The sequence below is a fragment of the Moschus berezovskii genome, chromosome 12, assembly GCF_049115385.1.
Source record: "Moschus berezovskii isolate FMDL1 chromosome 12, NW_MosBer_1.0, whole genome shotgun sequence".
NCBI lineage: Eukaryota > Metazoa > Chordata > Mammalia > Artiodactyla > Moschidae > Moschus > Moschus berezovskii.
This window is the reverse complement of record NC_142471.1, coordinates 85,668,510-85,691,217: the sequence shown is the minus strand read 5'-3', so window position 1 is coordinate 85,691,217 and position 22,708 is coordinate 85,668,510. Positions and strand designations below refer to the sequence as shown.

General features: G+C 40.1%; 1 protein-coding gene across 5 annotated transcripts in view; it reads right to left on the bottom strand.

Annotated features, from left to right (window-relative positions):
* Nucleotides 1–22,708, bottom strand: part of INPP5F (inositol polyphosphate-5-phosphatase F) — a 95,433-nt gene that overhangs the window by 51,308 nt on the left and 21,417 nt on the right. For 3 of the 5 annotated variants that reach the window (XM_088842376.1, XM_088842373.1, XM_088842374.1), the window contains exon 2: nucleotides 14,758–14,838. In XM_088842376.1, coding sequence (XP_088698502.1) covers nucleotides 14,758–14,838 — 81 coding nt within the window. Of the gene's footprint in view, nucleotides 1–7,294; nucleotides 7,434–13,991; nucleotides 14,084–14,757; nucleotides 14,839–22,708 lie in introns of those variants that run through there. The other 2 variants (XM_088842372.1, XM_088842375.1) reach the window with 2 other exon arrangements.

Here is a 22,708-nt window from a genome sequence, read left to right as displayed (position 1 = left end):
AGTGACTAAACGAGTCCATTTATATGTAATGTAATTTTTTAAATATTTAAGAATCATTCTACCATCTTACCATTTCTTCACCTCTTCTATATACTTTCTTTCCTTGTCTTCTTTTGGATTGAGTGCTTTTTACAATCTTTTATTATTCTATTAGTGGTTATATTGTAGGGTCTGACAACATGAGCCCTAACTTACAAAAGCCTAATGTAAATAAGTACTTTTGCCAGTTCCTGGACAGGGAAAGGACCTGAGAACACCAGTCTTTTTTAGCTCACTATAGTTACGATTATTGTTGTGTGTTTTCATTCTGTGTTAATTTTAAACCTCATATAAAGCTAACTTTGTTTAAATTTACCAACATTTACTCTTTCCATTGTTTTACGTTCCTTCCAACATTTCCGCGCTCCTATCTGGAATCATTTTCCTTTCACCTGAAGAACTCCTTAGTATTTATTTTAGTGCAGATACTGGCGGTGACAAATTCAGTTTGTTTGGCTCAAAATGTCTTTTTTTTCCTTAATTTTTGAAGGTATAAAATCCTAGACAGGCACTTTGAAGGTATCATTCCACTGTCTTCCAGCTTCCACTGTTCCTACCAAAGTTTTATTGAATACCGTTGAATTTAACATGTAGCTTTTCTTTGGCTGCTTCAGGATGTTTTCTTTGACTTCAGCTTTTACCAGTTTTACTATGAGATGCTCAAGTGTGGTTTTCTTCATATTTTTTCTCTTGCAGTTCAAAGTATTTCTTGATATTGTGACTGTCAGAAACAATCTCTGACTAGTTTCTCTTGATCTCATTTTTTAAAATGTACGAAGTATCTTTAAAGACCTGTTATATAGCACAGTAACACACTATGCATTCTAAGAGAATCTAATCATTGGGTAATGTCTTAATGGCTTTGTTGTTTAGTCACTAAGTAATTTCTGACTCTTTTGTGACGTCATGGACTATAGCCTGCCAGGCTCTTCTGTCTATGGGATTTCCCAGACAAGAAAACAGGAGTGGGTTGCCATCTTCTTCTGCAGGGGATATTCCCGACCCAGGGGTTGAACCTGCATCTCCGGCATTGGCAGGTTGATTCTTTACTACGGAGCCACTATGGCTTATCTCAAGATAAATTATGTTCCAATTTGAAGGATCCTGCCTTTTCTTTTTTTAAAATAAATCTTTGGTAGGAATTTAAATTCAGTTCACTGTGTTCATAAAACCTACTTCATTGATACCTATTGCATAAGCTATTAATTGGCCATTTAGTACTTTTAAATGAATATAAACATAAGTCTACAGATTTTATGTAAGTTTATGCTCAGATGGCAAAGAATCTGCCTGCAACGCAGGAGACCTGGGTTCAATACCTGCATCAGGAAGATCCCTTAGAGAAGGGAATGGCTATCTACTCAATTCTTGCCTGGAGAATTCCATGGACAGAGGAGCCTGGCAGGCTACAATCCATGCAGTCACAAAGAGTGGGACATGACTGAGCAACTAAACTGCATGAATTTAAATTTCTACTAAAAGATATGGATTCATGGTATGTTTAATATAATTTTTTGCTTTCTATTTAAGGCCATTTCTATTTTTTAAAAACCACATCAAGAAAAATACTTTCCCTAATAGAAACAAAGTAGTATATTCCTTTGAATATATTTCAAGGACCATCGTATACCACTGGACATCAAGTAAGTAGAAATACAATACCACCACACAACAATGCTGTTTTTTTCCACTGTCAGATATCTGTAGTTAAAAGTACATCACATTGGGCTTCTAATATTCTCAGTGATCAGAGAGTCAATCATTAATTTGTTCATCTTCCAAACATAGGAGTTACTCAGTGTTTCTTGATTGATTGCTCTATTGCCTACTAAAGTGTCCTAAGTCTGCGCATACAGAAAACCGACAGTGACTCATAAGGAGAGTGTCTGGGACATGAGGTACATTTATTAGGGTCCATTTCAAAGGTACCAAATGGTGCAATCAGAAGCATATTCAGCTTAACCTATGAATTCAAACAGCCTAATAACAACATCCCTAATAATGACCTGCCATAAAATTAATCTATTATAATCTATAAAAATATAAAGGCTATTCTATCTGTAACAGTCCTAAAAAAACTACAAAAGTCTAAGTATCAATGGGCAAAATGAGTTTCTATTACAAGAGTACATTTTCCACATAACTTTCTCTTGCTAAAGTGCTAAGTAAGATGTTTCCTTACATGTTTATTTAAAATGTTAATCTATTACATACTTTCCTATCTGTTAAACCCCAGCATACTAAATATAATTGGGGTTATTTACGGTGAAGGTTTCGGAGAAGGCAATGGCAAGCCACTCCAGTACTCTTGCCTAGAAAATCCCATGGATGGAGGAGCCTAGTAGGCTGCAGTCTGTGGGGTCGCTAGGGTCGGACACGACTGAGCGACTTCACTTTCACTTTTCACTTTCACACATTGGAGAAGCAAATGGCAACCCACTCCAGTGTTCTTGCCTGGAGAATCCCAGGGATGGGGGAGCCTGGTGGGCTTCCGTCTATGGGGTCATACAGAGTTGGACACGACTGAAGTGACTTAGCAGCAGCAGCAGCAACGGTGAAGGTTTATCATCATGAAGATAAACTACTGTTTTGAGGAATGACACAAGTATGCTGTGAGGTTGGAGGTTACAGGCCTCTCTGCTTGAGGGAACACAAGCCCACAGGCTGTAACAAACCTGAGAGCCAAGTCAAAGTCAATTAGATGAATAACCTTCATTTTCTGCCCTGGATGGCTGATACTGGCCACATCTAAGTAAGTGAGTTTTTTTTTTAATCAAAAATATCCTTTTTAAAACACAATTAGACCTGATAATAATTTTATTATAATCACTTCAAAATGTTCAGGAAGATGCTGCTGCTGCTGCTAAGTCACTTCAGTCGTGTCCGACTCTGTGTGACCCCACAGACGGAAGCCCACCAGGCTCCCCTGTCCCTGGGATTCTCCAGGCAAGAACACTGGAGTGGGTTGCCATTTCCTTCTCCAATGTGTGAAAGTGGAAAGTGAAAAGTGAAAGCGAAGTCGCTCAGTCGTGTCCGACCCTTAGCGACCCCATGGACTGCAGTCTACCAGGCTCTTCCATCCATGGGATTTTCTAGGCAAGAGTACTGGAGTGGAATGTTCAATAATATAAAAACCTTAATAAGAACATAAAGGAGGAAAGAATATAAATATAGGAAACACCTTTATAGGTGGCTCATACATCCACTCAGTCACTCTTACCTTTACCAGATTCTTCTCTTTATGCAGTTAAGAACTTTTAATATCACTGCCATAGAAATCACTGAGAAAACAACTGGAGTTTAAGAACAAGTTCATTTATAACTGGACAGCAGAATGACTGAAACAGAAGAGGCAAGCTGGCCAACCTCTAACATATCTCTCTGCCTCAGGATATAGAAATCTGTCAGGGATATGCTCAGAACTAAGCAGCATGCTTGTCTGATGCCCATGGGAAAGCTGAGAACTGTGGGTCACCTTCATGTGTCTCATTCAAGCACTGCTCCTACCAGGGAGGTGGAACCATCCACAAGGAGACTGGAGCACAGATCAGGGACAAGGGAGGTGATGGGAAATTCTGAAGCATAAAGTAATGGAGTAGATAGAGGGGAGCAAAGAGAGGAGGGAAGGGTCATTCAAGCACCTAGGTACCTGGGGAGAGAGTAAAAGGAAGACAGAAGCAAACAAGAGCAACCAGAAGATGCCAAAGAAAGGAGCCCCTGGCCGTGTAGCCCGCCTGCTTTCAAGACCCAAAGCTATTAACTGAATAGATCAGCTAAACTACAGTGAAAGAATCTTTTAAGGGTTAACCAGGAACCTAGTCACCAACATGAATCTTACCTCCAAAATTCACGAGTTCTGAGACACTCATGAATCAAAGTCGCTCAGTTGTGTCCGACTGTTTGTGATCCCATGGACTATACAGTCCATGGAATTCTCCAGGCCGGAATACTGGAGTGGGTAGCCTTTCCCTTCTCCAGGGGATCTTCCCAACCCAGGGATCAAACCCAGGTCTCCCGCATTGCAGGTGGATTCTTTACCAGCTGAGCCATAAGGGAAGCCATGAAAAACTGAATATAAAACGACTTTTTAAGTTACACTTCAGATTATCTGGTAGAAATGTTATATGACAAATAATACTGTTAATCTTTAAGATTCTTCCCTCAAAGTAACTTTAGAAATGAAAAAAGTCACCTTTAAGTTACCAAAAGGTAGATTAATTATTAAGATAAAATCAGAAGTAATGACAAAAGGATACAAAAAAGTATTCTGACAAATGTTTCAGTGGCTTTTTTGAGATATAATTTATATACCATAAAATTCACTCATTTTAAGTATAAATAAGCCAATGATTTTAATGAACTTGTAGTTGTGCAACCATTATCACAATCCTTACATGTTTCTATGAATCATCAGTAGAAATAAAACAATCTTCTCCCACAATGCAATTGTACACAGACTATGAAACTCATATTTAAACAGAAGTACTATCTAAAGGCCGTGCCCAAGAAGCAGGCCTCAAGCAGGGGCCCTGCCAGGCTTCTCTTCCCTTTTCTCTAGTGCCCCTAAAGCGTGGGCCTTTCTAGTGGCTTTTTAGAAACTATGAAAGCAATGCTGGTGACATTCCATTCATTCACACTGTAGGTATAAAAATATTTCATATCATTGAATGTCACAGCAAAGTCTCCATAGACAGCAAGGGACCAAAATCACACTTTAAAAATTATATATATAATACATTGTACCATTTTAAGGATCTCGATATCCTCACCACTTTAAAAGTAGAGAAGCAGATGGTGATACTATTTTAATGAATGGGAGAGACTTGAGTGAATTGTGTCTGTAGCTGTTCAATACTAGGAGTAGTAATTCTCGTAATTACTAAACGAAGAGCCCCTATTGCTAAATAAATCAGGATTCCTGACAATTCTCTCTTCAAACTAGTTCTGAATGCACTGTGGATACATTTGCATTTTATGGTCAGATATTTCATAGCCTAACAAACTTATCCTCGTGGAACTAGTGGTAAAGAACCCACCTGCCAATTCAGGAGACCTAAGAGACACAGGTTCAATCCCTGGGTTGGGAAGATACCTTGGAGGAGGAAATGGCAACCCACTCCGGTATTCTTGCCTGGAGAATACCATGGACAGAGGAGCCTGGCGGGTTCCAGTCCATGGGGTCACAAAGAGTCAGACACAACTAAAGCAAATTAGCACCCACGCATGCGCAGTCTTCAGGACACATACCCACAGGGGATACATTCCAGGACTCTCAGCAGATGCCTGAAACTGCAGATAGAACCAAACCTTATATACACATTCCTTCTTGAACACTGGGGTCATTACTAAGTAAAATAAGTGTTACTTGAACACAGCACTATGATACCAACAGCCAATCTGATAAGTGAACCAGTTATGTGACTAAATGGGCTGGAAACATACTGTGTGGATACGCTGGACAAAGGGATGATTCATATCCCAGAGGGCACAGAGATATCACACCACTCAGGACACCATGCAATTTACAACTTGTGAACTGTTTATTTCTGGAATTTTCCATTTAATATTTTTGGACCACAGCTGACCACAGGTAACTGAAACTTCAGAAAGGGAAACTACGGACCGGGGCAGGACAGGGGGAGGACTACTGTAGATTTTAAAGAGCTTCTGTAATACATTTAAAACCTCCAGCCTCAAGCCATCTTGGGGGTTTCCCAGGTGTCACTAGTGTAGATACATAAAAGAGGTGGGTTGGATCTCTGGGTTTGGAAAAACCCCTGGAGGAGGGCATAGACACCCACTCCAGTATTCTTGCTGGAGAACCCCATGGACAGAGGGGTCTGGCGGGCTACATTCCATAGGGTCACACAGAGTTGGACACAACTGACGCAATTAGCACGCAAGCCATCTTTTCAAGGTGATCTGTGTGATGACATACCATTCTCTGGATGGAGGACGTTCCTACAGAGGTGATGTGAGTCGAAGTCAGAACTATTTCAGTAGGGCAATTTGGACAGAGTCAGGGTGGGGAAAGTGAGAGGAGAACAGTTGTTGGCAGAGTAAGCCATGTGCAAAAAGATCCTCGTGACTGAGAAAACACATTTCAGGCCTCAGCTGAGACATCAATTCCTCAGGGATGCCTTCCATCCAGGAACCCCATCCCCACCAGTCACGCCCTCTGCTCTGTGCTTCATAATATCTCACATTTGTCTTCTTCAGAAGCTTAAGTTTATAATAAAACTCTGACTGGGCAATTAATATCTAGCTCTTGGATTTGACTCTATGCTCCTGGAAGCTTTGCATTTTGTTCACCCTGTAGCCCCCAGCATACAACAGGCACTCTCTAAATATCTGTTAAATAATTATGTGCTGAATATTTTTGAATAGCCACTGAACAGGGGGATACAGCAATGAGCACAACAAACACAGCCCCTGTCTTCGAGCTTATCCTCTAGAGAGGGAAGAAGAAGACAAACAGAAAAGAAGAAGATAAAAAATTAATGTGTCGTTACAATTGTGGTAAGATCTGACCATCATTCTGACTTCCTCCTGGACACTACAGGAATAGAAGACAATGATTTTTCATGGAGTTTTACTTTTCCTTCATCTATTTAGCACATTACATGTTCCTTCGACTTTCTGTTCCTCATCCTAATAAATCCCAACCGATCAAAGCAGAGTCAGACAACTTCAGGCTGTCAAGATAGGCTCATTAGACCCTGGCTGAAAGTCTACCTGCCTGCAAGTGTCTGGGGGAAGAGACCTTCCAGACTGGAGAAAGGCCAACTATTCTAAATAGTTTGTTTTCTAGGCACCAGCGTTAATAGAACAATTTGAGGGGCAGAGCTTGCTATAAAAGGAAGGGCAGTTATCAGCAAAGGATTCCACAACCAAATAATACTTCTAAATTCTTTTCTACCATACATTTTTCTAAACGGGCACACAACTTACAGAGTATAACTTTCACTAATGCTGCGAATACTTCTCTTCTAAAAACACTGCTTTCATAATCCCCACCATGTCGTCTTTTAGTGACGTTAGTATCATTAGTTTCAGTAAAACTTAGTGTTGCTGGAAAAAACAGTCTAAGTTTAACATTTATTCAAAATTATACATCCAGAACTTAAGTATTCTCTAGTGATATGTTTTACCTTTAAAACTAAGGGAAAAAATAATAATAATAGCCAGCATCTATTGAATACCTACTATTATCAGAAGCCATGCTAAGCACTTAATGAGAGTTTATTAAACTTACCATAACCATATCTAGGTGGTGTCATCACCCAGCAACTGAGGCTTGGATGAATAACCTGATCCAAGGCAATCATGTGACCTCAAGGTTAGTCCAGTGCTGGGGCCAGTGCCTACTCAGTGATACTTGGGGAATGGCCTATTCCACTGTAAAATAAAAGGGCAGATGCAAAGGTGAGAATTCTCCTGGACATGCTTTTGTAGTGAGCATTCCAGAGGATGTTAGGTTCCTATTACGGATTGAATTAGGTCCCCTTAAAATTCATTATGTTGGAGTCCTAACCCCCAGAGCCTGTTTTAAAGAATGGGATCTTTAAAGCCGTAATTAAGTTAAATGAGGTCATTAGGGTGCGCTCTAGTCCCTAATGACCGGTGTCCTTATAAGAGGAAACCTGGAGACAAACACACAGAGAGAAAATAACGTGAAGACACAAGAAGATAGACATCTACAAGCCAACAAAAGAGGCCTCAGAAGAGACCAACCCTGACGACTAGATCTTAGACTTTAAGCCTCCAGAACGACAAGAAAATAAATTTGTTTAAGCCCCAAGTTTGAGGAACTAGGCTGCGGCAGCCTAGCAAACTAACGCCGTTCCAAAGTCACGACTGCTTGATGACAGTCACAGCTCACCCACGCCGCTTTTAGACTGTCAATGACAACTGTTCAAGTAAACTTTTGTTCCCATCTCACTAGGCAAGAACAAAACTTCATGCATTAATATGTAGAGAATAAGTAGGAGGGAAAGAGGAGTGAGAAGGAGTTTAAGTACAGACATCTTCCACTCATCTTCTACCCCCAGAAGGTAAGATGCTCCCGTGAGAAAGTGCACTTGGAGCCAATATTTCAGTTCTAACACATATCAGGAGCACACTGCCCAGCAGGCAAGCTGATAGTGTGGTCAAAGCAAGAGCTCAGGTGGAACACAGGGTGGGGAGGAAATGAGGCATGCCCAGGACAGAGGATGAAGAAAGAGAAGGCGGGAAGAGCAAGATGGATGCTCAGAGCATGGGAGCCGGCGTGGAGTGGTACACAGGGTGGGGCTGCAGTTCTCTGGGTGAGGGAAAGAGCAGCAGGGGCCCAGAAAAGAGATTTTCCTTTGTTTTTTCCCCTGTATCCTTTCTTTCCCCTGTATCCTTTCTTAACAGCCAAACCTTAGAAGTGATGCGACAAGAGAGGGTGGGGCGGGGGAGGGGGGAGGAAGTGCAGAGATTAGGAGTGTGAAAAACTTGCCCAGCCCTGCTTCTTTTTAATATTTTCTTTATTATATTCTCTAGTTCACTCTATTCCCTCGCTTTTCCTCCTTCCAAAATATCCTACATGACAGGTATCTACACTGCCCACCAACTTCTTTTTGGTCCAAAGAAAGGCATGAGGTACAAGGAGGGAAGGCGCATGTAAGCAGGGGCCGACCACAAAAGACCAAAGGAAATGCCCCCACCCGCCCAATGACCATACGTTCACTGCATCAAACTCACCAACCAGTAGCATATTTGTATATTGCTTTAGGAAATGACTTGGGGTTTCTTTGTCAAGTTCAAACCCTTCTGCTTTGACTGACTGTCCTGCTTAGTGCAGCGGGCATGTTTGAACTTTGTGACCAGGGAAGGCCCCTGACTCAAACTGAGCCAAAAAGGGTCTCTTCCCTAGGGTCTTAACTAGAGAGCCAGTCAATCTCCAGAAATTATAGGGTCCATCAGATGCTGGTTGGCTTGAGGGCTAAGGTCGGTCTGAGTACCACATAAGGACAGAAATTTCATCTCACATACACAAACACAGAAACACAAAAACACAAAAGAAGACAAGAATGTATAAGAGATGTACAGAGACAAGTGACAGTCAGAGACTATCTGCCACAAAATGTAATTTCAGATCCTGAACAAATCAGCTTTTTGTTTTTGTTCCCTTGAATTCTAATAAAAACTTGTTTGCATGAACTGATAGGTTTGTATTTGCAACCAAAAGAACTGATAAAATAGTGATAATTTACTAAGCACCTTGAGGTATATTACCTTGAGACCCATAATACCCTCAGGAAAAAAAAGTGAGCAGTTATTTTTACTCGTTTTATAGTTTACAAGGAAGTAGAGGCTCTGGGGCATTGGGGGCCCCAGAGAACTAGCCTCCTGGGATGCAAACCCTTGCAAAGCCCCTTCCCATGTTGGTTCTGGGTTTGGCTGTGTGACCTCCTCTGACCAATGGGATATTAGCAAGCTCAGTGATGCAAGCAGAGGCTCAATAAGCCCTTCTACACTGGAACTTGTCACCTCAGCACCCTGAAAGGATGTCCAGGTATCCAGGAGACAGAGAGGGCCCAAAAAGAGGCCTCGTGAGATGAGCTACATGGAAGGAATGATACATGAAGGAAAACTAAGATGCCTCAGGCAAACCCCTAGCTGAGTGCTGCCACTCAGATGACCCTGGCCAACACACGAAAAGGGCAGAAGAGCCACGTGTCAACCCACAGCACTTGAGATATGATAAACTGTTACTGTTTTAAGGCTTTAAAACTTTTGTGGCAGTTTATTACACAGCAACAGATGAGACAGATGTTATGTAATTTCTCTCATATCTCAAAGCTCTAATAAATAAAGCTTGAATTCAGGTCTCTTGACTCATGTCAGTGATTTATTCATTGTTTCAAGATGTAACTGAAATTGGAGAAAAATAACTCAAAAGTTTCACACGCTTCACTTAAACAATAGAAAATGAATTTTAGCTCAGAACATTCAACTGTGAAATTATCCTGTCAGCATATAAATGAATTAAAAATATACGTATGTAAATGTGGACAGGTAGGAGAGTGTGACTAAAATACTTATTAGCATGTTACACAATGTCTGAATGCTTTTCTCCTTTGTACTGAAAGAATTTAAAACTACCAAAGACAGAATGTACAAGAACACTCACAGTGGTCTCATTTCTAATGGCAAAAAAATGCCCAAAAAACCCAATGATGGGAAAAAGGACAAATTATGATACAGTAATACAATAGTGAAGATAGGAACTAAAGTTTCATATATCAAAGTGGACAAATCTCAAAAGTATCCAGTTGTGTGAGTAGGGGCACCAAGTGAAAGAACACAAGTGGCTTAACATCATTTATACAAAATTTACAAAATACAAAACTTAGCACCATATCCACTCTAGTACTCTTGCCTGGAAAATCCCATGGACGGAGGAGCCTGGTAGGCTGCAGTCCATGAGGTCGCGAAGAGTCGAACATGACTGAGTGACTTCACTTTCACTTTCCACTTTCATGCACTGGAGAAGGAAATGGCAACCCACTCCAGTGTTCTTGCCTTGAGAAACACAGGGCTGGCAGAGAGTGGTGGGCTGCCGTCTATGGGGTTGCACAGAGTCAGACATGACTGAAGTGACTTAGCAGCAGCAGCAGCACCATATTATTTAGGGATATATATGTAACAAAAGCAATAATGAAAATCAATGGGCTAATAAGTACAATATTCAAAATCACAGATTCTCTTGAAGGGAAAGGGACACTTGAAGAAAGGCAGCGAGAGTTCCAAAGACACTGGTTTCATTTCTTAATCTACGTGGTAGATAAATGTGTTTAATTTACAAGTATACTGTGTATCGGTGACAAATAGCTCTTTGTGTCGATAAAATATTTAACAGTTTTTATAAATAAACAAAAAATTAGCAAAAGGAAATTAAGAGTGTCCATGAAATTAAAAGACACTTACTCCTTGGAAGGAAAGTTATGACCAACCTAGATAGCATACTAAAAAGCAGAGACATGACTTTGCCAACCCAGGTCCGTCTAGTCAAGGCTATGGTTTTTCCCATGGTCATGTATGGATGTGAGAGTTGGACTGTGAAGAAAGCTGAGCGCCGAAGAACTGATGCTTTTGAACTGTGGTGCTAGAAAAGACTCTTGAGAGTCCCTTGGACTGCAAGGAGATCCAACCAATCCATTCTAGAGGAGATCAATCCTGGGTGTTCATTGGAAGGACTGATGCTAAAGCTGAAACTCCAATACTTTGGCCACCTCATGCGACGAGTTGACTCATTGGAAAAGACTGATTCTAGGAGGGATTGGGGGCGGAAGGAGACGGGACAACAGAGAATGAGATGGCTGGATGGCATCACCAGCTCGATGGACATGAGTTTGAGTGAACTCCGGGAGTTGGTGATGGACAGAGAGGCCTGATGTGCTGTGATTCATGGGGTCGCAAAGAGTCTGACATGACTGAGCAACTGAACTGAACTGATGCAATTTGTGCTTTACATTCAGAAATCAACCCGGCTTCCAAATGCGCAACAATTTTACCTTAGAAGAATTTTTAAAAACATACAAAGGTGGCTACACTCCTGATTGCACAGTAGTAATAGCAAAGCTTCCTATAGCTCTTAACTCACATTAAAATCGATAACAAAGAAAAAATATATATTTAAATTTAGTGCTTAAAATATTTCAGTTAGTCCTTTTAATGACTTTTTGGGACCTGCCTATGTAACACCTATCTTTTAACAAAATTCCCTCTGAACTCAGGGCACAGGTGCCTGTCCTTCCAAGGGAGGATCTGGTGAATGAACTAGACTTTCCATCAATTTGCCTTCCCTGGACAGGACTCCTAGAAGCACCGCACTGTGTACTAACAGGCCCCTTCTCTTCACTGGCCAGAGTTGACTATATGAGGAACAGTCAGCTGACCAAAGCCGATCAGTCCTGGTCTGCCACCTGCCTACCTCTCCAGCCTTATTCCCACTATTCTCCCTCAAAACCAGTGAAGCTGGTGTATCTGTCAGAGCACCTATCACAATTAACAAATAATTATACACTTATTTCAGTGATTAATCACTAGTGTCTAGTCTTCCCTCTTAAACCGAAAGCTCCATGAGGATGGGAACAGGTCAGTTTATGCTCACTATTGTATTCCATCAACTAACACAATTCCTGAGAGTAGGCATTTAATAAGTTGCTGGGTTTAAGAGGAAGAAAGGATTTTAATATTATGCCTCCTTTCTCTAAAGCTTTATAGGCATCCCTTGGAGATACTGTACATTCCGTTCCAGACTACTGCAAGGAAGCAAATACAGCAATAAAACAAGTCACACAAATTTTTTTGGTTTCCCAGTGCCTATAAAAGTTGTTTACACCAAACTGCAGTCTACTAAATGTGGATGGATTATGTCTAAAAATGTACATACGTTAATTAAAAGTACTTCTTCACCGAACATATTAACTACAATGGAGAAAAGACAGGTTCTTCAGCAAGTGGTGTTGGAAAAGCTGGACAGCTCATGTAAATCAGTGAAGTTAAAACACACCCTCACACTATACACAAAAATAAACTCAAAATGGTTTAAGTATAATACAACACCATAAAACTCCTAGAAGAGAACAAAGACAAAACATTCTCTAACATAAATCATACCACTGTTTTCTAAGGTCAGTCTCCCCAGGCAATAGACATAAAACCAAAAATAAACAAGTGGAACTTAATCCAAACTTATAAGCTTTTATACAACAAAGGAAGCCATAAACAAAATGAAAAGACAATCTACAGAATAGGAGAAAATATTTGCAAACCATGTCACTGACAAGGGCTTAATTTCCAAAATACACAGACAGCTCATACAACTCAGTGACAAAAAAACAAACAACTCAATCAAAAATGGGCAAAAAATTACCCTAAGTTAACATTTCTCCAAAGAAGACATACAGATGGCCAATCGACAGTTGAACACATGCTCAACAATGCTAATTATTAGAGAAATGCAAATCAAAACAATGAGGTACCACCTCACACCAGTCAGAATGGCCATTATTAAAAAGTCTACAAATAACAAATGTTGGAGAGGGTGTGGAGAAAAGGAAACCTTCCAACACTGTTGGTGGGAATGTAAATTGGTACAGCCACATAGAAAACAGTATGGAGGTTTCTTTAAAAACGAAAAGTACAGTTGCCACATGATCCAATAATCTCACTCCGGGGCACATATCCAGAGAACACTATAATTTGAAAAGATACACATATCAATGTACCAAAGTTCATAGCAGCACTATTTATTTATAATAGCCAAGACATGGAAGCAACTAAATGTCCATCAACGGATAAATGGATAAAGAAGATGTGGTATACAGGCAATAGAAAACTATTCAGCCTTAATAAAGAATGCAACAATGCCATTTGCAGCAACATGGATAGACCTAGAGATTATCATAATGTAAACAAGCCAGAAAGAGAAAGACAAACACCATATGCTATCACTTACCCATGGAATCTAAAACATAACACAAATGAACTTATTTATGAAATAGAGAAAGACTCATAGACTTAAAAAACAAACTTATGGTTACCAAAGGGAAGAAGGATAGGGGAGGGATGAACTAGGAGTTTGGGATTAGCAGGTACAAACTTCTATATATAAATATAAAATAGATAAACAACAAGATCCTACTGTATTACACTGGGAGCTATATTCAGTATATTAACATATAATATAAAAGAACATGAAAGTGTGCGTGTGTGTGTATACATACATATGTAACTAAATCACTTTGCCATATACCAGAAACTAACACTGTATATCAACTATCCTTCATTTAAAAAATACTTTCTTACTAAAAAATGTTAACCATCATCTGAGCCTTCAGTGAATCATAACAGTAACAAAGATCACTGATCACAGATCACCATAACAAATATAAAGTTTGAAATATTGTGTGAATTACCTAAATGTGACAGAGACATGAAATGACCAAATGCTGTTGGAAAAATGGCACTAATGTATTTGTTGGACTCAGAATTGCCATAAACCTTCAATCTGAAAAAAAAAAAAAACACAACATCTGCAAAGGACAATAAAACGAGGGATGCCTGTATTTTTGTTTCCCTTATACTTATGAAGAGGAAAAGTTAAAATTTTACATAACCTCCTTTTCCTTCTGCCTCTATAACTCAGCTTGCCCCTTGCAAAGTCTAGATCATGTAGGTCATGTAGTTTCACAAAGTGGGGACTTGTAATACTAGGAACTGGAGTTTATCTCACTCACCCTTATCCTGCTCTTTGCAACTGCCCAGTCCCTGCAAACCTGCTTAATCATGCCTGTCCAGGTCAGGCATCCCCTTCCCCATCTTGACCACTGTTCCTGCACTCACAAAACTCCTTAGTTTAAACCAGTCTATAAACAGCTAGTGTTGCCCACTACAGTCTGTCTATAAAAACTCTGTAATCCCTTTGTTCGGGGCTCAGAGCTTGGAGTGTTAACTCCTCTGGGCTCACTGGCATAATAAACGAGTTCGCCAACTCTCCAAGTGTGGTGCTTGGTTTCTCGAGTACTGGTTTCTGCAACATGAAAATATACCCACTTTGGGTAGATCCAAAATTAAGGTAAAGGAATCCAAGCCATTACAGAATCTACATTTATCCTCATAGAAAATAATGTCATAGAATGCCACATCAAATTTGACAAGCTTAAGGAGTTTACAGAAACATACCTGAATGAAGCTGAATTTTTCCAATAACACCTTCTACCAACCCCAAACAAATGGGATTCCACGCAAGAAGCAGATCGGTAGCTAAAATAAAATAAGAAGCAGTCGTGAGAAAGTATTCATTGGAAAACATTAAAACAATATCTTTATAGAGAACAAACTAGTGGTTACCAGTGGGAAGAGGGAAAGCAGAAGGGACAAGATAAAGGTGAGGGAAGGGGAGGTACGAACTACTGGGGGGATGATGGGCTCAAGGATATAATACAACACACAGAATATAACCAGTATTTCCTGATAACTGTAAATGGAAAGTAACCTGTAACACTGTATAAAAATAAAAAATTTTAAAAAGAAATGTCACAGAAAAGTCACAAGATGATTTAAAAAACACAGTGTCTTTAACAATGTATTAAAAAATGATCAGCAACCCAAAAAGGCAGGTATCAACACCCAGAACTGAATACATTACTAACAAGCCATGTAGAGAAGCATTAAATCCGAGGCCTGAGTAAGTTCTCTAACATAAGGACAGTTATGGGAAGATAACTGACATTCTAAAACTCTACTTGGATGGGAGGCAGTACTTTGGCGCCCTGCAGTGGAGGAAGGAGGCTGGTACAATACAAGAGGGCAAAGAGAGGAGTCATCCAAGGTCCTACTGCCAGAGCCAGTCTCAGATCCAGAGACAAGGACTGAGAAACCCCCCAGAGACGTCCACTTACTGAATCACACTCCAGAAAATATCCTTTCCCGAAGAAGCTAACACCAAACAGAAATTCGGAAAGCCAGCTCTCTTTCATGTGACTCCTATGCAACAACAGGAATCACTCTATTTATACCGAGTGCCTACTACGTGCCAGGCATCCCAGTCAGGGTCTCTGAACCACAGAACCAGACACTGACTCAGATGACTGTATTCTCAACTCTCCCAAGGATGGTAGATCATTTCTATACCATTCTAGACACACAGAAGAGAAGATAATTCATTACACACAATAGAGGCCTGAGGACGTTAGGGCTGAGTTCTGTTGTGGAACCCAGGCTACAAAAGGCTGTTATACCCATGGAGATAAAGGTAATATTAGTGGTGGCTCAATAGCAGGAAAAGATTAGCAAGAATGAAAACAATATTTCTCTTAGCAGAAAATTTAAATTACATTTTAATTATTACCATTTAAATTCTATTTTAATGAAATGTATAATCAATCTGTAATTCATGTGGAGAATTACAAAAGATTTAATAGTCTCCAAATTCATTTGAGTTTTGACTATTATATCTTGAACATCTTTGTTATTAATGACATATTCAGTGGGAGGCAAAAAAAAAGTTGACTTCTGTTTTTATTGCAAGAATTAAAGTAAAATAGAGAATTAATTTTTTAAAGGCTATTATACATACTATCATTTCTAATCCTGATGACTCTAGCAGTTAGGTACTAGGGTCCCAAATCACAGATGAGGAAATGCAGCCTTAGAAAAGTAAAGTGGCCATATCACACAATGGGCCAAGGGCAGAGCTGCAATTCAAAGGCATGTCTGTACTACATGGCCTGTGCTCTGAACCATCCAAATACAGAATCTATACATACATGGAACTAATCAATAAGACAATATGTACATTTTAAGTAACATGCATTCTTATAAAAGTAATACACTGTAAGACTGGAAAAAATACTTTATCACTTCCATCCTATCACCCAGATATATCATTTTGCTACATTTCACATCACATATTTGTGTGCATATCCAACTGCAATATTGCATATATATCACTATACGCTAACTTTTCTTATAATATTTCATGAGTATTTTCTCACATCTTTAAAATACTCTTCAAAATTATAACTTCACAGCTGTCTAATTTTCCACTTAAGGAAGCACTTTCTCACTCTTGGGCATTTAAGTCATTTCCAGTTTTTCCATATTATAAAAAAGGCTGTGATAAATGATGAACATTATGCAAGTATTTTATTTGCTAATTAATAGTTTTAGGACAAATTCTTAGGGAAGAAATCAGTAGGTGAAAACTTTAAAAAAAAATTAAAGCTTTCAATACTATCTACAAAGGTTATACACCAAGTTAGATTTCTGCTAGAAGCATATGAAAATGCTTCTTACGCTTGCCACCATTTAGAACTTCTTTGTAAATTTTTCTATTGTGATGGCATCCATTGCCTAAATGATGTTTATTTTCTTTTCATTGCTGGTAAGATTAAACATTTAATTATAAAACTGGCTGCTTATGGTTCTTCTTCTATGATTTCCTTATTCTGATCTTCTAAGAATTTTTTTTATGTTCTTTATGGATTTATGAGTTTTTATACTAAGGACATCAACTCTGACATGTTTGTAAATACTTTCAGTTTTAAATTTTTATACAAATCACTTTCATTATCCATCATTTTTTCACTTATTCTATTATCAAGTTGTTCCTTAGTGTCAGTAGTATCAGTCGCTCAGTCATGTCCGACTCTTTGCGACCCCACGGACTGTGGCTTGCCGGGCTCCTCTGTCCATGGGATTCTCCAGGCAAGACTACTGGAGTGGGCTGCCATTTCCTTCTCCAGAGGATCTTCGCGACCCAGGAATCGAACCCAAGTCTCCTGCACTGCAGGCAGATTCTTATCATCTGAGTTACAGGGAAGATCACTAAGTTGTTCCTTATCTGTTATCAATCTTTTATTAATTTTACCCCTTTGTTAATTTATAAAAATCTAACCCTAACCCTGGAATTCATGTTGGTGTATAAACTAGAAGTATCCTGATTTCTTTTCAAATAACCAGAATCCCTGTCAGGCAGGCCACATCTCAACCTCTGCCAACACTGATGCCCCTGCTAAGGAAAGAGCTCCAGCTATTCATAAGCTCACCTTGACCCCAGATGAACAAGCACAGTTGCAAGAGTCTATCCCTCAGGTATCAAATGAGCTCAAGGAATATGGAGGAGGATGAAAAGTCAGCGCTAAAGCAGTCATGGACAGTTACATAGAAGAAGTGGAACTTCAAGCATAAGGAAATCAGAAAGAAGAATGATGTGGCAGAAAGAAAGTACAAGGTTTGTTTTGGTACCCACCCCTTCACTGGGGAAATACTTATCAGGTACATTTCAGGAACCAGGCACTGAGAAGATATAAAAATAAAGGAGCAAACAATATATATCAGAAGACCAAGGAGTACGGTGAGTATGGTGGAGATCTTCATTGGGAAGATTAGAAAAAGTACACTGAGGCCAATAAGGAGAGACCTGAATAAAAGACTAATTAAGGAACTTTACTTCCTGGAGGCCTTGGCAGGCAAATAACAAAAGTAAAACAAGACTGCAGCCAGGGATTAGCTGACAGCACTGAAAGGAGGTGGAGATTACGAACAGGGAAAGGAGCTCGATGGTTATTTATTACAAGAGTATTGGCTTGAAAGGATATGGTGGTTGGGGAGCAGGGTGGGCAGTAGGTGAAGACAGTACAGAAGGAGATTAACATGAAACACCTTAAAGGAAGCTACACAAAGGACAGGAAGAGGGTAAACTTACAAATGACAGTGAAACAGCTATCCTCTCCAGCAACGGATAAGACAAGGACGGAGATGAGTAAGAAGGAGCAAGGCACAAAAAGCAGGGTGTATAGTAGCTAGGAGAAAAGGCAGGTGAAAACCTCTTACCTCAATAATACCCTTTTGCACCTACGGTATTTTGAACCGTTTGACTATATCAGCCATTGAAGAAAATTAAAATTTCACTTAAAAAAAAAAAACAGAAAAAACTATATTTTGTGGTCTAATTGACTAAAAATAATAGTCAGTGATAATCTTTGAGATCCAAAGAGAGAACCAGGTAAGTTCATTAAGATTGAGTTTATGATGGGATGGTCAAGGGGAAACGTCTAGGTATAAGAACCAGATGAGATATGAAAGGAGGAAAAGAAAACAAAAGAAAATGAAAATCAAAAGTACAGGTATAAAAGTGAACCCTGGGTGGGGGGGAAAGATATTACTTTTTACTAAGTCTGGAAGAAAAGATGAAAAGGCTAAATATAGAAATGGAGCTGAGAAGCAGATGCATGTATCGAATGGCCTTGACTCAGTAAAAATAGAGGAGTCAAAGTCATCTTTTCTATAGCAGGGGGAAGGACAGAGGCAGAACAAAAGGAGTACCAGATGCTAGGCATGAGGAGGATCCAGAAAGTCGGTTTGCAAATGTTCTGTGTGTACTTGAAAAGCATGTATATTTGCTTAGTGTTTTCAAGAAAAAGGGCATCAATTCAATCCATTAGTGGGTCATTTTATCAGTTTTGTACAATGAGATCAGCACTAACAGGAATGAAACAGAAAACAGAAAAACGGCACCATGTAAGGAGAAACATTTCACAAAACTTTTATTTCTGGTGCATACATACATGTGTGTCTGTTCAGGTCAGGATTTTAAAAGTATTTCTTACTTCAAACATGAACACACTCTGGGGTAAGGGCTCATTATCAACTTTTTTACTTTATTCAACTGCTCTGTGTACTGGCTAATTATTTGGCTGCTTAGCCTAATATTGACAGTTTGAGAGGGTTTTTTGTTTTGCTTTGTTTTTTAAATCTCATCCTTTATGTATTCCCCCCTCCCGTTTTTCCTTTGTAATTTCTGCATTATATTTTTTGAAGCTATGTTCTCAGGCATATACAGATTCAGAATTATCATATCTTCCTGGTGAACTGCTCTGTTCATCAGGATGTAAGAACTGCCCTTATTTGAAATAATGCTCTTTTGCCTTAAAATCTGGTTTGTCTAAGATTAATATTGTAAAACAAATATATCAGGCATTAAAAAAAGTAAGTACATACAACACAGAACACTGTTAATCCAATCATATTACTTCTCCTACATCCCACAGCCTGAGAAACAAAGTCCAAATTCCTTGGAAAAGCTTGCAAGGCTGTGCATGGGTTGCTCCTGTCTACTCTCTTCCTGCCTCCCCACCCCCAGCATCCTTCATCTTCCAGAAGTGTCCGAGGGTTGGGCCTGGAATGCTGCTCCCCACCCACTTCAGCCTGCTTTTCATTCCTGACTCAGAACAAGGGTCACCGGTGTTCCCTGACACATTCCCTTCTCCACCCACCCAGCAGAGCTGATCAGGCTCTCTTGTGAGCCCCCTGGACCCTGCTCATATATCCATCGTGACTTATCATTTTGGTTTGCTGCTGCTGCTAAGTCTCTTCAGTCTTGTCTGACTGTGCAACCCCATAGACGGCAGCCCACCAGGCTGCCCCATCCCTGGGGTTCTCCAGGCAAGAACACTGGAGCGGGTTGCCATTTCCTTCTCCAATGCATGAAAGTGAAAAGTGAAAGTGAAGTCGCTCAGTCGTGTCCGACTCATAGCGACCCCATGGACTGCAGCCTACCAGGCTCCTCTGTCCATGGGAGAAGGCACTGGCGACCCACTCCAGTACTCTTGCCTGGAAAATCATTTTGGTTTAATGCACCTAATTATTGATTTGCCCGTCTCTCTGACTGAACAGGAAGTCCAACGAGAACAGAAAATTCATTGAGACCTGGTCTTATTCAGCTTTATGTCTCAAGTGCATGATACATACACCACCGGCTTCAAAATGCTGAACGGACAACTGAACATATGACTCAGAATGAAGAAGTAGGTTGGAGTCAGATAATTTGCATTGAATCACATTAAAAGTGTTCAGTGTCTGAAGTGGCAAAGTGAAAGTCATCTGCAGTATTTCAAACAAACATAATCATGGCTGGCAGAAGTTAAAGTGTCCGATATTAACTACCCATGTTGTGAAAACCGAAACCCCATTTCTCACTCTCAGTCCAGCGCTCTATCATACCTCTAACACCATAAGCTTCCCTACCATCATCAGATATGAAGCTCTCATTTTAAAATTATATGGAGTCTTGCAGCTCACCACCATCATTCCAGCTGCAGAAGCCAGAACCTGGGAGACATTCAAAATGCTTTCCTTCCTTACCAAATCCTACTGACTCCACCTCCTCATATCTGATGTTTCACTTCTCTCCATCCCCCACTGCTGCTGTCCTTGTTGAGAACCAGGACCTCCCCAATCTGGGTCATGAGAAAAGCCCTGGGCAGACTCACAGCGAGCAGACTGTTTAATACATAACAGACACTCACATATTTACTGAATGCAATGAAGACTCTAAATGGTTTGGTACGGTAAGGTCCTAAGGTAAAAGGCAGGAAGCTGAAAGAACAAGGCTGAAAAACCAAACAGGGACCAACTCAGGAGGACCACAGACAGTAAATTCAGGAGCTGCTTCCTCCGGAGAGGAGGAATTTGCAGATTTGCATGTGAGATTGAACTTTAGGGCCACTATGTAGAGAGTGGACCCAAAGGGGCAATCCTAAAGCTGGAGATCCAGATGACAGGAGTGGGCACAAGGGCGGCCTGGTGCCAAGTCTGGAAATGAAAGGCTGGAGCGAGTCAAGAGATTCTACACAATGTGGGCACAACCGGCATTCCACGCCCCAAGAGAAAAGTCCTACTAGCTCTACTGTAGTCTCGGAACCTCTTTCCACTTCAGGTTCCTCTTTCGAAAGCAGAAATCCATCTAATTTACAGGATTTTCATGAGGATTAAATGAAAGAATTATGTGAAAGTACCCAGCACAATGTCTGGCACATAAATGTTCAGTAACTTTTACCTGAAGTTGGGAAATGTATATGCATTTAAAATTCCAGGTTCCTGCTGCTGCTGCTGCTGCTGAGTCACTTCAGTCGTGTACGACTCTGTGTGACCCCTTAGACGGAAGCCCACCAGGCTCCCCTGTCCCTGGGATTCTCCAGGCAAGAACACTACCACTCAATAAATCACTCTATAGACTTTTTTATCAAGGGTCTACATATGGTTTTTTTTTAAAGGAAAGGATATTTTAAAAAACTTCAATGTTTTTTTGCATTAAAATTTATGGTAAGGCCATAATCCCTAAAGGCTTTCTGAGAGTAATAAAGGTTTTATGAAATATCTCAATGCTTATATATGCCCCCAAAACTGTTTCTTCCAGAATGTGAAATAGATACAGGGCTCTGATGCAGCGCAAAATTAGGCATGCAGTCTCAGTTTTAGCAACCCAATTCAGGTCCAAATGGCAAATCAAGCATGACTGCCAGCTTCCTACCCTCCCCGAAGTCCCTTACACTGGAGAGTAAAAATCTAGAAGAGGTAAAGTCTAAATGGAGGTTAAAACATTGCTTGGGAAAAGACACAGACATCAGTTCAGTTCAGTCGCTCAGCTGTGTCCGACTCTTTGTGACCCTATGGACTGGAGCACGCCAGGTCTCCCTGTCCATCACCAACTCCTGGAGTTTACTCAGACCCATGTTCACTGAGTCAGTGATGCCATGCAACCATCTCATCTTCTGTCATCCTCTTCTCCTCCTGCCTTCAATCTTTCTCAGCATCAGGGTCTTTTCCAGTGAGTTAGTTCTTCTTATTAGGTGGCCAAAGTATTGGAGTTTCAGCTTCAGCATCAGTCCTTCCAATGAACACCCAGGACTGATTTCCTTTAGGACGGACTGGTTGGATCTCCTTGCTGTCCAAGGAACTCTCAAGAGTCTTTTCCAACACCACAGTTCAAAAGTACCAATTCTTCAGCGCTCAGCTTTCTCAGCGCTCAGAGTCCAACTCTCATATCCATACATGACACTGGAAAAACCACAGCTTTGACTAGACAGACCTTTGTTGGCAAAGTACTGTCTCTGCTTTTTAATATGCTGCAGACATCAGTAGACTTCAGTTGTATATGTGAAAATAAGTACTGGTCTGAAGTTGTGAGAAACACAAGAATGAAAAACAGGATGGGTAACTTCTAATCAGCAACAGAAGACATCTGAAAAAATTCACACCATCCAAAAAACAAAAAAAATAAAATAAAATTTATACTACCCAGTGGAACATAGTAAAAGGTGATAGAACAACAACAACAAAACTGAGAAAA